Source organism: Mus caroli, chromosome 2, assembly GCF_900094665.2.
Source record: "Mus caroli chromosome 2, CAROLI_EIJ_v1.1, whole genome shotgun sequence".
NCBI lineage: Eukaryota > Metazoa > Chordata > Mammalia > Rodentia > Muridae > Mus > Mus caroli.
The window spans coordinates 56532158-56546635 of NC_034571.1; the positions used below are offsets into that span (position 1 = coordinate 56532158).

Consider the following 14478-nt stretch of genomic DNA (forward strand, 5'->3'; position numbering starts at 1 on the left):
AGATAAGGGTCACTGGTGAGCCTTCCAATTCTGGATTGTAGTTCATTCCAAATATAGTCAAGTTGACAACCAAGAATAGCCACTACAATATGTGTCATAATTTTGTTCCTTTTTATAGCCACATAATATTCAATGCACTCTATTGTATGTATATATGATAGAATTTTTCACCATGTGGTAGGCATTTGGACTATTTCCATATTTTGACTATTGTGAATCCCAATGCTATATACATGTATGTAAGTGTCTTGTTTGAAAGACATGTCTTAAATACTTTGTAGCATATTTCAAGGAATAGAAACCAAGACGATATAGTAATTCTGTGTTTACATTTTTGAACAACTGCCAAATTGTTTTCCAGAACTCCTTGGTTCATAAGTTTGAAAAAGGATATTGTTGTCCCAAGATTCATAGTATCAGATTATCTTTATAGAAATGCTTCTCAATTGAGTGATTTTGCCCTTCCAAGAGACATTTAGCAATGTCTGGAGACATTTGTTTACTGTCACATTAGTTATTTCTGCTGACATATAATGTATAGACGTTAAAGATACTGCTAAACCCTGAGTTACCCACTGTACAGTCCCCACATGGCTCTGAGTGTCAGTAGTCCCAAGACTTACTGTTTGCAACTTTTTTCCCTCAGTGTTTATCCCTTTGCGATTATGAGTGGAAAATCTAGAGTTCTAAATTCTGAAGTGTGTTCAGAGAGGGAAGGGGGAAAGAAAGAATAGTAGTGTTTTGTTGTAGGTTTTGACAAAACTTTACTGTGTTAGACTGGCTTCAAACTCAGGGTGTCCAGCATCTTTTTGAAAGCTTTGGGCCACATTGTAGTAATTATAGAATAATAGTGTTGCTCTAACACTATTCCTCTTTACATTTTATAACTCTTAGCACTTTATATGTTCTTATTATTTTCATTATATTTGTGAATAAATAAATGATGAACTAATTGCAGGATCATAGTGGTCCAATTTTCAAGATAAAAGAAAAATAACACTAGTAGGGTCCTATATGCATAAGTATAGAATTTTTTTATTAGATATTTTCTTTATTTACATTTCAAATGTTATCCCCTTTTCTAGTTTATCCTCTGAAAACCCCCTATCCCTTCCCCCCTCACTCTGCTCCCCAACCCATCCACTCCTGGCCCTGGCAGTCCCCTGCACTGGGGCATAGAACCTTCACAGGACCAAGGGCCTCTCCTCCCATTGATGACCAATTAGGCCATCCTCTGCTGCATATGCAGATAGAGCCATGAGTCCTACCATGTGTTTTCTTTGGTTGGTAGTTTAGTCCCAGTGGGTACTGGTTAGTTCAGTGGGTACTGGTTGTTCCTCCTATGCGGCTGCAACCTATACTATTATATAGTAGAGTGATTTTTAAATTCTTTCTTAAAAGATAAGTAAATATTATTCTTTAAAAGACCTCAAGGAATACTGAAAGCTATAAAATGTCAGTCTTCAAAGTCTGTAAAAAAGCACAACATAAACACAGTGTAACAGAGTAATCTCGATGTATAATATCTGCTTAGGTGCTTAATAAGTCTGTGCTCTCAAGATAATTATTGAAACTTGGTTTTAGAGCCAGCATTGGGGAAATGGTGACTTCTATTTCATTTGCAGGTTTTTGCTTCTTTTTTTTTGGGGGGGGGGGTAATAAAATGTTCTCAATTCTCAAAATAATTAAGTACCTTTCCTTTTTAGGAGAGAGGAAAAACCACTTGTGAAAAATTGTATCTGCCAGAATTAGCAAGACTTGGAGTTAATAACAAATTTGTCAAATTCAACAAATTGAAGTTTAACACTGTAAGAATTACAGTTACTGAACAGGTGAGGTTTAAGAATGTATTTTATTTTTAACTGTTGTTTTAGGATATGATAGATACTATGTAAATGTATTATCTTTTTAACAGGCTTCAAATTATGAATATGTGTGATATCCAGATTTTAGAAGTTGAGTGATTTAGAATATTTATCAATATATTTCATTTCCAAATGTTAGTATTTTTATAAAATGTGTTCATCTTAAGTGTTTTAATTTGTTCAATATCTTTTCCTGTTTGCTCAGACATCTAATTTTGTGAAAAACACAAATTTGACCTGCCAGATTTTCTTTCCCTCTGCTCCCCACATCGCTCATGTATATTCACAGCATCTGGAGTCTGAGTAATGTCATCAGAAACAGCACAGGGAAAGTAGATAAACTAACACAGCTGGGAGCCGACTTTGGCCTAGAATGAACGGGTGGATATGTACATATATGGATATGTATTCCGAAGTGTATGTTGCCACCTCCATTGATTCTTTAGGTTTGTGAACTTGAAATGGTTCAAAAGAATTTTTCTTCTTTAGAAATATATTTTAGAGAAAATAATCTTTAATATTTAAAAATACACAGGGTTGTCTAAAAGGGACTTTATTGAATCCCTTTAGATATTCATCAAGTTGAGGAACTTGATGAGTATGTTATTTGTAATTATAATTAGGCAGATAAGCATGGTTGTGAAGATTAGATCTTGTCTGAAATACCAAATTTTCTTGCCTTCTCATTTGTACAGATGAATTCATCTGTTGTGAATCTCATAAACATGTTGTGTGAAAGAAAAAGTCAGACCAAAAAAAAAAAAAATACCAAAAAGAGTCTATGATTCTGTTTTTATTCAGTTTGAAAACAGCAGAACTATTTTGTACTGTTAGAAGGCAGAATCCCACCTGTCTGGAGTGGTGGAGTCTGGAAGGGGGCTTGAGAGGTATTTCATGTGGCTTCTTGATACAGGGCATGATGTTTACATCAGCCAATGTGCTGTTCATGTCTTTATCTTTTGTGTGTGCCTTTCTATATGCAGACTGAAGTTTGTGATGTTACAATTGTCAAAGTTGTTACCAGTTGATTCAACAAACATAATTGGGCAGAATTGTAATAATTTAAGTATGTTATTGAGGTTTAGTTTGCAGCCTTTCTAATTGATAAAGCATGAACAAAAATTCTTAATCTCTCAGCACTTGGTTTAGATTATAATTTGTGATGATCTAAATTATACACTGAAGAAGAAGGCACATACATTTTAAGGCTCAGTAATAGTTTTAAAGTTACAAAGTGCTTTGTTTTCATTTTTATGTACTTAGTCACACTGCAGTTCGTTTGAATAATTTGATTCCTTGTTCTGTTTCTGGGACCATGTGAGTACAACTGCCATTTCTTTCCTTTAGTTCTCATGCTTATGAGTATCTTCTTTAGTTATTCCAGATGCTGAAGATAAACTGATATCTCAAAGTTGTAATAATGAACTCTAAATTGTGGTTGAGAGTAGCAGCTGTGAAGGGATGTACGTCTCTACAGAATCTGATAGGAGTGTATCTGTGTGGGCTCTAGAACACTCCTTAATGCAGTTTATGTTTATAGTATTTTCTTTTAATATAATGAGTTCATTTTTAAAAAGCCTTTGATGTTAATTCAGAGATCTGTAATCTACTTACAATGTCTTTCACATGTAGTTTTGATGATAACTGACAAGCCGTAAGTTAATTAGCACAGCACTTACTAATGAGGATGTTAAAATTTAATTTAAAAGTGTAGATTTTTATTTGTACACTCTGAACAAATTGAAGGAAATTCAATCATACATATGATAAGCATTCTAGGCACTCCCCCTCCCCCCTCCAACCAGGTACTTTATTAGGTAACAATAAGAAAATATAATTAACTTAAGGATAGCAAAGTTTTGAAAGTATGCTAAGATTGCTTGTCTTTAAAACTGGGGATAACCCAAAACCAAAGCAGTAAAATAAGGTCTGTTAATTAGCATGGAAGACAGCTTCTTGAATTAATATGTGGTGTTAATTAACAGGAAGTCTGATGTTGTGTTGTAATTACCACCAATATTTTTGACATACTGAGTGACTGAAGGTGAATTATATAGATAGCAATTGAGTAAACACTTTTGTGCTTAGGAACGTTTGCCTTTGTTTCTGTTTTCTAGAAATATGGACAGACTTCTTAGACTTGGAGGAGGTATGCCTGGACTGGGCCAGGTTAGTATGCAGACGGTGGTTTTCCTAGTGTGTAAGCAACAGTCTTTTATGTAGTTATCTTAAGACAAAGAACCAACACATCACCCCATGGTAAGAGGCATACCTTATTGGTGGTTGCTAAATTGCAACATGAAGTAACATTGGAAAGATTTTTATACTTTTCTCCTGGGAATAAGAATTTTTAAATGTTTAGCTGTTTGGTTTAAAATGTTGAGATATGTGAGTTTATAAAGTTGCCTTTTCCACAAACCAACAAACAAACAAAAATGAGACAGAACTTAAAACATGATATTCTTGAGTTTATAATATAAACTTTTTATGTTATACATGAAAAATATAACATGGTAGTAGATCCTGAAAATGAATCTGTATGCAGTCTTAACTCTAAATTTCTGCTATTGTTTGATATTTTTATGGTTTCTTTTATACTGTTATTAGAATTCAGTGATTTTTCAATTGTTTTCCTATTATTTATTGTGTTCATTACTATTGGGTATTTGATTTCTAGGTAGATCTGTCAGAAGACCATCTGTTTGCTTTCAGCTAAGGAATTTCCTTTTTGTTGTGTTGAGGATCAAAGCCCAGGCCTCACACATGCTAAGAAAGTGCTCTACCATTGCTCACCATGCCCGCTGCCTCGCCTCTTTAAGTTTTGATTATATTTCTGCTTATTCGTTTCCTTAATTAATGGGAGGGGTTAGTAGGCACCATTCTCTCCCTGCAATTTAGTCTCTTAGTTACCAGCTTTCCCTCGTTTCTGTATTACTACCAGGATTTGGGCTTCCTTCATTCAAATTAAGGTGTATTTAGAGGAAAAATACAGTTTTGAGACTTAGTAAATGTTTTGTGTGTGTATGTGTTTTAAAAGCACACCTATAAGAATCTTGATTAGTCTTGTCATGGTTCATCACTGAGAATTCCTTTTAGAAAGGTGCCATTTTTTGTGATTCTCTATTGTGTGTTTCAGCGACTTACTTTTCATTTTTGTTAGTTTTGAACATTTTTCATGCTTATTGTTAGCCAGTTTCATCATGGTACTTCATTTTCTTTGATGATGTAATTCACTCTCTGTCATGGAGATACTACAAGCTTATATGCAAATTATTAAGTCATTGCCTTAGCAGACTTCTTAACTGAAGTTGAATCATATCTGAATACCAAACTAACTTTCCTTAGTTATTAGATACAATATTTATCTTGTAAATTTGTTCTGAAAATTTGCTGTACATGAAATAATAGCCACAGACTGAGCTACATTGCTTCACGGTGACTTCTGCACGCCTTTGGAGAATATGGGAAATGCAGTGTTTGTCCAGTAATTTCTCCTGTTTCCGACTTTATTAGCTAGCCTGAGGGTCTAATATGTGTTACTTGAGAACCTGCTATTTTATATATTTTACTCTCTAGTTAGATGGCAAGCTATCAGAAGAATAATGTGTAGAGCTCTTATTTTTGTGGTATCTTTTTAAAAATACTAGATGATCAGTTCTTTTGTTTTTCTTTTAAATATGACTCTTGCAAGTCAGTGTGTTCACTAGGTAGGAAGCTCCATGTGCTTCAGTAGGCCCTGCGTATCCAGAGACTTTACTTAGATATCATTACCTGGGCTGCTTGATTCTGCCATTGACCAAAACTGAGCCCAATCTTTTAGCCATTCTTCCTCAAAATGGGTCAATCCAACATCCCCATATTTAAGTCATATAGTTGATCTTGTTTGGTCTTTAAGTGGCTAGCTGATGCTATCTATGAGTCATTAAAGAACTACTTACTATCATAGCAAACACTGCCTTTAGGGAAGTCCAAAGAATTTTGAGACTTTGTGTCAAGAACTCAAAAGAGAAAATTATATAACCAGGATTTGTTTTCATATTTAGTCTGATTATTTGTATAGAAATAATTCAGTATTTCATTTGAATGTTGTTGGGTTCTTATTTAATGCTAGTTGTTTGTTTTGTTGTTGTATTGGGGATTGACCCCAGGGCCTCTGGCATGACAGATATACAACCACTAAGTTATATCATCAGTTGTGGTACTGATGCCTTTCTTCTTCCCTGCCAAGAAAAATGATTCAGTATTAGGCTTCTGGACAGAGGACATAATGAGTTTTGCTCTGTGCTATTATTGTTAATTATATATATATGTGTGTGTGTGTGTGTGTGTGTGTGTGTGTGTGTGTGTGTGTATACACATATAGTTTCTCTAATATTGGGTTTTTGAGACAGAGTTTCTCTAATAACTCTGGTTGTCCTGTTGCAGACCAGGGTGGCCTTGAACTCACAGACATCTGCTTGTATCTGCTGACCCCCACCCCAACCCCCAATTGCTGATTAAAGGCATGCAACACTATGCCTGGCTGTTTTAAATGGAATAGTTCACAGAAATAATATAGGAATTTTGATCACAAATACTGGTAGTTCATTGTTTTTGAAATTACTTGGCCTTGATTATTTTGTTTACTATTGTGTTTGACAACAAGAATAATTAGTTTCCGAGCATGCTAGTCAATTGACTTTGTATGGATACTATTACTTTTGTGTAGATGCTTGACTTGTCTGGATACTTTTTCTTTCCCAAAGCTAATCCTTACATATTATCAGAAGATCCGACCTCTTATAAGGTTGTTTATGTGTATATTGCACTTTTGTAATGTATGTATTATATGCATGTGTGTAGGTGTACACACTTGAGATCAACAGTGAGTATCTTCTGATCTCTTCTCTCTCTCTCTCTCTCTCTCTCNCNCACACACACACACACACACACACACACACACACAGTTGTATATATGTAGTCTAGTCTCATTCCCTCACATTCATGTCTTTATGTTTTGTTTGTGAACAGCTGAGTTTAACCAGGTGACCATAGGATCAAACTATGGTTGTAGCCTGATGGGTTCACCTGTGGGAACAGAAGTGAAGACTATGACTGGTCAATTCTGCCATTGAATTCACTAGCATCCAGTATTTCATCAGGGTTGGGCATGACCTCTCTCTCTGATCCATGCTTGATTTGATGAGCATGTTAGCCTCATGCAGGCCCAGTATAGGCAACTACAACTGCTGTGATGTCATGAATACAATGGTTGTGTTGTGCTCAGAATGTAGTATTCTGCAGTCCATCTCTGTCTTCCAGCTCTTAAATTCTTTCTACCCAGTCTTCTGCTATGTTTTCTGAGCCTTAAATGGGCTGGTATAGATATCCTGCCATAAGCAGCCATTTGTCTATGTGTTCACTATAGTTCATTGCAAAGGAAGCTTACCTGGGGTAGCATGTTTTGGATTCTGTGGTATGGGTTGGAGGTCTGGTAGAGAGAGTTTAGAGTCCAACCCTATTTAGAAAAATTTTTTGAAGATTTATTTTTTTATTTTTATTTTTATTTTGTGTGTATGGGTGGTTTGCCTGTAGGAATGTCTGTGGACCATGGGTGTGTAGTGCCTTTGGATGCCAGAAGAGGTTATCTGCTGTGTAGGTGCTGGGAACTAAACCAACCTTCTCTGCAAGAAAAACAATTGCTGACTTCTCCCTCCCCCAGTTTGAGAAAGGTTCTTTCACTGAGCCTGGCAGCCCATTAGTTGGCTTTTAGGCTAACTGGCAAGTAAGCCCTGGATCCTCCTATCTCTCTTCCCAGTGGGACTGTTGCAGGCATGTGCTCCTGTCTCTGGTTCTGTACATGTGTGTTGGAGAACTGAACTCAAAGTCATATGCTTGAACAGTTTTTCTCTCTCTTCTTCCTCCTAGCTCCCTGATCCTTGAGGCTTTGATGAAGATAGCCTGTTTAGGACAGAGTGCTCCCACGTCTCTCCCTCTTTGTATATACATTGACTGGTTGTGGGTTTTGTGTTAATTCCCATCTACCACAAGAAGCTTCTCTGATGTGGGTTGACTAGTGCTTTGATCTGTGGGTGTAGCAACATGTCATTAGGAGTCATTTTATTGCTATGCTACTTTAGAAGAATAATAGGAATAATAGTATTAGACTTTTCCCTAGGCTCCTGACCTGTGTAATCTCAGGATCTTGACCACTTGAGCTGTGGAAGATGAGTTCTAGCTCATGAAGTGGTCCTTAAGTCCAAGCAATAAGTGATTGGTTAGTTCTGTAATATTTGTGCCACTATTGCACTAGTATTATTTTGATGTTTTGCAGGAAGATCATTGTTGTAGACTGCAGTGGTAGTGCCTAAGTGATATGAAAATTACTGCTCTCATCCAGTAGCATGCAGAGTACTTTCTAGTGTCATCAGTGCTAGCCAAATGGGGGTGAAGCTTCTGGTTAGGGACCAAGTTCTCTGACTTTGACAGTGTCAATAATAAATAAATGTTGTCTTTAGCAGTAGGACCTGACCTTCAGATTGTGGAGAGCAACCAAAAGCCTTGGCAATAGCCTGTGATTGGTAGTTTTCATGGCCCCTTTGGGCGATGATTCAAGATGTAAACCATTCCTGGAGGTTTTACTAGAGTGTATAAGATATCTGGTGAAATGTTATCTCCCTGACTAGTTGGTGACTCCATTTAGATTCTTCTCTCTCTCTCTCTCTGTCTCTCTCTGTCTCTCTCTCTCTTTCTCCCTCTCTCCCTTTCCCTCCCTCCCCTCCCTCCCTCCCTTTCTTATTTATGAAAACTTCAATAATAGTAGATTTTCATATGGTGTTTCATGTGGACTTCAGTGTTAGTTGTCCCTTCCCAATATCACCTTTTCTCACCATGTTCCCCTCTCTGGTTAATCTTCTTATTCTAGTTTCTCCGTTGTCTTGCCATAACAATATATTATTCTATTTCCCTTCTTTGAGAGATGCTGACCTACCCTGTAGTTCTTTATTTTATACCCAACCTCTCTGGTTTTTTAATTGTAATACAAATATTGAAAGTTAAAAACAGTTTTCTGCAAAGAAGACCTGTGATGTTTGTCCTTTTAGGTCTGAGTTGCCTTGCTCAGGATGATGTTCTCTAGCTCCACCCATTTCTGTGTAAGTGATTATATTTTCATTATCCCTCATCAGTTGCTGAACATCTATGCTGTTTCCAGTGTCTGGCAATTATGAATAGAGCAGCAGGGAACTTAGATGAGCAGGTGTCTCTGATAGGATGTAGAGTCCTTTGGGGATATGCCCAAGAGTGGTGTAGCTGGAGGTAGATTGATTCCCACCTTCCTGAGGGAGCACCACACTGATTTGTATAGTAGCTGCACACGTTTATACTCCCACCAGCAATGAATAAGTGCTGTCATTTATTTTATTGGTCTTGGCCATTCTGACTGGGGTTAGATGAAATGTCAAAGTATTTTTAATTTGCATTTCTCCGATGGCTAAGGATGTTGAACATTTTAAGTATTCTCAGCCTTTAGTGTTTCATCATTTGAGAATTCTCATTTCTGTACCCTATTTTAATTGAGTTATTTATTTTTGTGATGTTCATTTTTCTTTGTTTATTCCAGATGCTAACCCTCTTTCAGATACATAGTTGATAAGGATCTTTCCATTCTGTAGGCTGCCACTTTGCCTGGATAATAGTGCTTTTTTGCTGGAGAGAAGCTTTTCAGCTTCATGAGATCCCATTTATTAATTGCTGTTCTTAGTGCCTGTGCTATTAGTTTCCTCTTTTCCTGTGGCAGTAAGTTCAAGACTGTTCCCCACTTCTAAAGATAATGACTTTCAGAGCAACAAGTCTTATGTTGAGGTCCTTTGATCCATTTGGAGTTGAGTTTTATATAGGGTGATAGATACAGATCTATTTTCATTCTTTTACATGCAGCTGTCCAGTTTGACCAGCACCATTTGTTGAAGATGCTGTCCAGAAATAGACTTTGTATGTATGGGAATGTGATCTATAATTTAGGTGATATTACTGGTGAAGTGGAAGTAAAGTCAGTGAATGCTGTTGAATTAGGTGTCTTTCAGCATGGGAAAATTGAAATTAGATCCCATTCTTATATACGCACAAAGTATTTTTCAGATGGTTGAACCATCTACATAGGAAACCAAACTTTATAGTTTTGGACAGTATACCTATTAGATGGCTATTAGCAGCTCAAACCAAAGTAGACATTGTTAGGAATGGGGAATTGGAGTGTACCTTTACAGAGATCACGAAATTGTGTAGCTGTTGTAAAAAACAGTGTGGTGGATCTTCAGAACATTAAATGTAGAGTTTCCACATGATACAGCAGTCTGCTTCTTGGTATGGGACTAAAGAATTGACAGCATGACTACAACATGTTTGAATAACAGTGTTTAAAGCAATTTTTATATAACAGCCAAAAGATTGAAACAACCCAGCAGTTGAATGGGTAAATGGAATGCGGTGTTTATTTGCATCATGAACTCTTATACATTCACCCTGAAAGGAATGAACTTGTGGTGTATGCTGTAAGATAGGTAGACTAAGAACTGGCCTGGAAATTGCCATGTAGAGCAGGGTTACATAAATCCACTGCCTCTGCCTTCTGAGCATTGGGATCAAAGGTGTGTGCCACCATGACTGTTAAACTCATATTTTAAGTGAGACAAAGCAAGACCTAAGAAGTCATTTTGTTCATCCTTACACCCTTAGGATAAGGCAGCACAGTTGCCTGCCTTGGGGTAGTGTCTCTAACATTTTTTTGTGTCTGTGAGTTAGGGTATCTCTATGTAGCCCTGGCTGCCCTGGAACTCTAGGTAAACCAGGCTGATCTTGAGCTTCACCTGCCTCTTTTTCCTGACTGCTGTGATTAACAGTGGTGTGTACCACTATGCCTGGCTAGGTGTATTACTGATTCTTTCCCCACAAGACAGACAGACGGAACACATAAAGACTAGCAGTAAAGGAAAAAAAAAATACTGCACATTTAGCAGATCTATAAATCATTAAGAACTACAGAAAAAAAGTGAGAAAAAGAACATGTTTTTTATTTCTAGGTTAAGAATGGCCAAGATGAATATGAAAAGAAATTTAGTATTTCTAAATCAGAGAAATGACAACCACAGTTAGTTGTGGTTTTCTTAAATGAAGTAGGTGTCTCAGCTTGGCCTAGAGCTCACTGCCCTCCTGCTTCTGTGCCTTCCGTCCTGGGACTTTAGTCATATATCATCATTTGTAGTGGTTTAATGAGAATGGCCCCTGTCATATATTTGAATACTTGTTCCCTACTTGGTAGAACTGCTTGAGGAAGATTAGGAGGTGTGGCCTTATTGGAGGAGATGTGTCTTTGAGGGTGGGCTTTGAGGTTTCAAAAACCTGTGCGCCCCTCCCCCACCTCTTAGTGGTTGTCATAACAAGTAAGCTCTCAGTTTCTGTTCAAGTGCCATGCCTGCCATGCTTCCTGGCATGATGATCAGGGACTGGACTCTAACCCTCTGGAGACATGAGCCTCCAAATTAAATGTCTTCTTTTCTAAATTGCTTTGGTCATGGTGTTTTGTCGCACCAATAGAAATGGAATGCGATATCCATTGCAGTTTTTATTTTTTAAAAGAAGTCTTTTGTGTTGTATGGTATTGAAAATTTAAGGGAAAAATTCTCATAAAAGGTGTTTTCTCTTATTGGGGGAGTGATGGTATATGGACTAGGAGGAGTTACTTAAGGTTGTAACTCGGTGCTTAGAACATCAACTAACAAATGTCTTTTAAAGGAACACATTGTATAGGAACTAAAAATGGTTAAAGTCACTTTGGCATATCTAGTAAAGCTGAAAATACCCAAACTTATGTGATTCAGCAAGTACAATTTTTTCACTTTAGAGATTCTTAAAACATGTATATCAAGGAACACTAGAAATATTGACAAACTGACAAATGTCTATTTGAGGCAAATGTATGAAGCAGTATTATGTAGGAGTGAAAAAGAACTAGAATCTGTACATCAGTCTACACAGACCTTATAAACAAGAAAAGTTAAGGTTATTTAAAAACAGTAAGTAATACTTTCCAAGCGGACAGAACTGAGTAAAGTACTACGGTTTCTATGGAAACACTCAGCTGTACAACCTCCTGCACTGACAGTAATGTTTTCTGTTTTCTGTTTGAGGTAGGGTCTCATTGTGTAGCCTAGGCTGGTTCATGATTTTGTGAGTATTGTGATTACAGGCGCATGCTATGATGTTTCCAACATGTTTCCTGTTGAACACTTACTGGCACACACTGGGCTTTGCATCTTAAATTTGCACACTGAGCTTCTAAGTTTTCAGTTCATGTTATCATTTAAGACAGTTTTGTTTTCATCATACCTATTTAAAAACATGGCCATGCAGGACTGGTTGTCCTTCACCGCACAGCTTTGTGGGATGTTGTCTATGTTGAGTGCTTCAAAAGCACGCTACTGAGCAGTGCAGTGGTCTTCCTGAGGCTGCCTGTGGTACTTCATTTTAAACGGCCCCAGTGCTTCCACAGGCTTGCTCCTCTACAACAGAGAATGCTGTGAGAGTGAGGGAGCACTGGGGACACAAGCGGGTGGATTAATGGTGACACAGCCTTCCTTTTCTCTTATTCTGCCCTTTGTATCTATCCCGTTTTTATTAGAGTACATTCTTGCCCAGCGTGGCACCCTGTTAATCAGTTCTTTATCTCTTTATATTATAAACACTAGAGCTTGAATAGTTGGAAGGAAAATGCTTACAAAAGTTCTGCTAAGAGGGCTGGAGAGAGTGCTTAGGAGTCCTTTCTGCTTCCAGAAGACCCCAGTTTGACCAGCACTCTTCCCAGGTCCAAGAGATCCAAACCCTCTTCTAGCCTTCATGCATACTGGAACACACATCTCTCTCTCACACACACAAATATAAATAAAACATTTTTTTAAAAAGAGCTGGGCACATGAGCTCACCACTCAGGAGGCAGAGGCAGGCAGACCTCTGAATTTGAGGCCAGCCTAGTCTTCAAAGTAAGTTCCAGATCAGTCAGAGCTGTTATAGAGAAACCCTCTCTCAAAAATCAAAACAAAACCAAAATTTAAAAAGAGACACCTATGTGGTGGGCTTGGAGCCAAGCTCAGTGGTGGATCTTGACAGACAGCATAGTTCTCTGGGATGATCCCCAGCACTGCCAACAAAGACTGAATAGTAAAGTAATTCAATCCAGCAGTTGATAAGTACCTCAGTCTGTTTTGCAGAAAAGCAAATTTCTTACATCTTTGAGAAACTACTTAGAATGTATTCTGTTTCCATTATAACTGTCGCTCAATAGAGTTGGTTTTAATTTAGTATGTTCCTTCTTCCCTGTTTCTGATTATCTTTCTTTCCCAGTGTGGATTCTGCTTACTGTACATATTTCCTATTTCCTAGACTAAAAGGGGCCCCTGGATATTATATTGCTGATTTGCTACAGTGCTCTTAACTTGAAGGCTTTCAGTTTGATCTACTATAAAGATTGTAATCTCATAGACAGACAACCAGGTACTTACAACTATGAGGCATTGCTCATGGAATTTATAGCAAGTGTATGGGTCCTGAAAAAGAATCCACTTAAATGTTGGACATTTTGTCAAGATTCCTATCTAGTACTTCAGAGAAGTGTGTCAGGTGAGCACAGGGCTAGCAGAGCATCATCAGGTGTTCTGATGTGAGAGTTTTCTGTTCAGTCTTTTCACTCCTTCTTCATAACAATCTTGCAAAGGTAGAGATAATTATTCTCATACTATGGGTTGAGTCATATACTAATAGGAAGTTTTGTTACAGGTCTTTCAGATGCCAAAACCTATACTATGCCAATAGTTAATGTTTGAACTATTTTCTCGTTACTACCTATATGCCTCAAAAGTTAATTAAAATTGAAACACTCATGATTTGTACTGCAAAATGTAGAAGAAGAGTAATATACTTAGGTTTTAAAAACTTTTAGAAAATGTAGTGTTTGAAAGGGTTATTCTTGGGTTTAATGGTTAATACTGCTATTAGAGCAGACTTTAGTTCCCCATACCCACATCAGACTGCTTGAAATCACCAGTAATTCCATTCAGTTCAGGCTTCTGGCCTCTATGGTGACCTGAACTCACACCCACATGCCCTCACACATACACATAACTACAATAATGAACCTAAGTCCTAAAATAGAAAAGAGAGAGCTGGTTTTTATTTTGGCATGGAATATTTGATTTCTGTGTTAGGAATATTTAAATCATGAGAATATTTTTTATTTCCTGTGATAATGTGTATTTGAGCTTGTTGATTAGGTTGAAGTTACAAATAGTACAACTTTTAAAAGAATATTTGCATTTTCGAGTCCTAAAAATCCCCACATTTTTCTTGTTACTCACAAATGGGTTATTGCTCTAAATTAATTGCCAAAATGTGTTGTTTTACTAAGAAAGGACGCTGTGAAAGAAGCTCCCCTGGTACCGCGGTGGCCGGTAGGTTGTACCTTGACTTGTGTATGAGAAGAGGCCCAGGGAGCTGGGTGATTTAAATAATAGACTTGCCAATTAGCCATCAAGTGCTTCCATCTGTGAAATTGTTGATCAGATGGGTTAGCTGGGTTGTTTCC

At 37.3% G+C, this 14478-nt stretch overlaps 1 protein-coding gene across 2 annotated transcripts in view; it reads left to right on the forward strand.

The window, feature by feature from the left end:
• Psmd14 (proteasome 26S subunit, non-ATPase 14) overlaps positions 1 to 14478 on the forward strand; it is a 90638-nt gene that overhangs the window by 7245 nt on the left and 68915 nt on the right. For both annotated transcript variants that reach the window (XM_021186006.2, XM_029470729.1), the window contains exons 2-3: positions 1707 to 1832; positions 3983 to 4034. In XM_021186006.2, the coding sequence (XP_021041665.1) occupies positions 3987 to 4034 (48 nt within the window). In that variant the 5' untranslated portion in view covers positions 1707 to 1832; positions 3983 to 3986. The remainder of the gene's footprint in view (positions 1 to 1706; positions 1833 to 3982; positions 4035 to 14478) is intronic.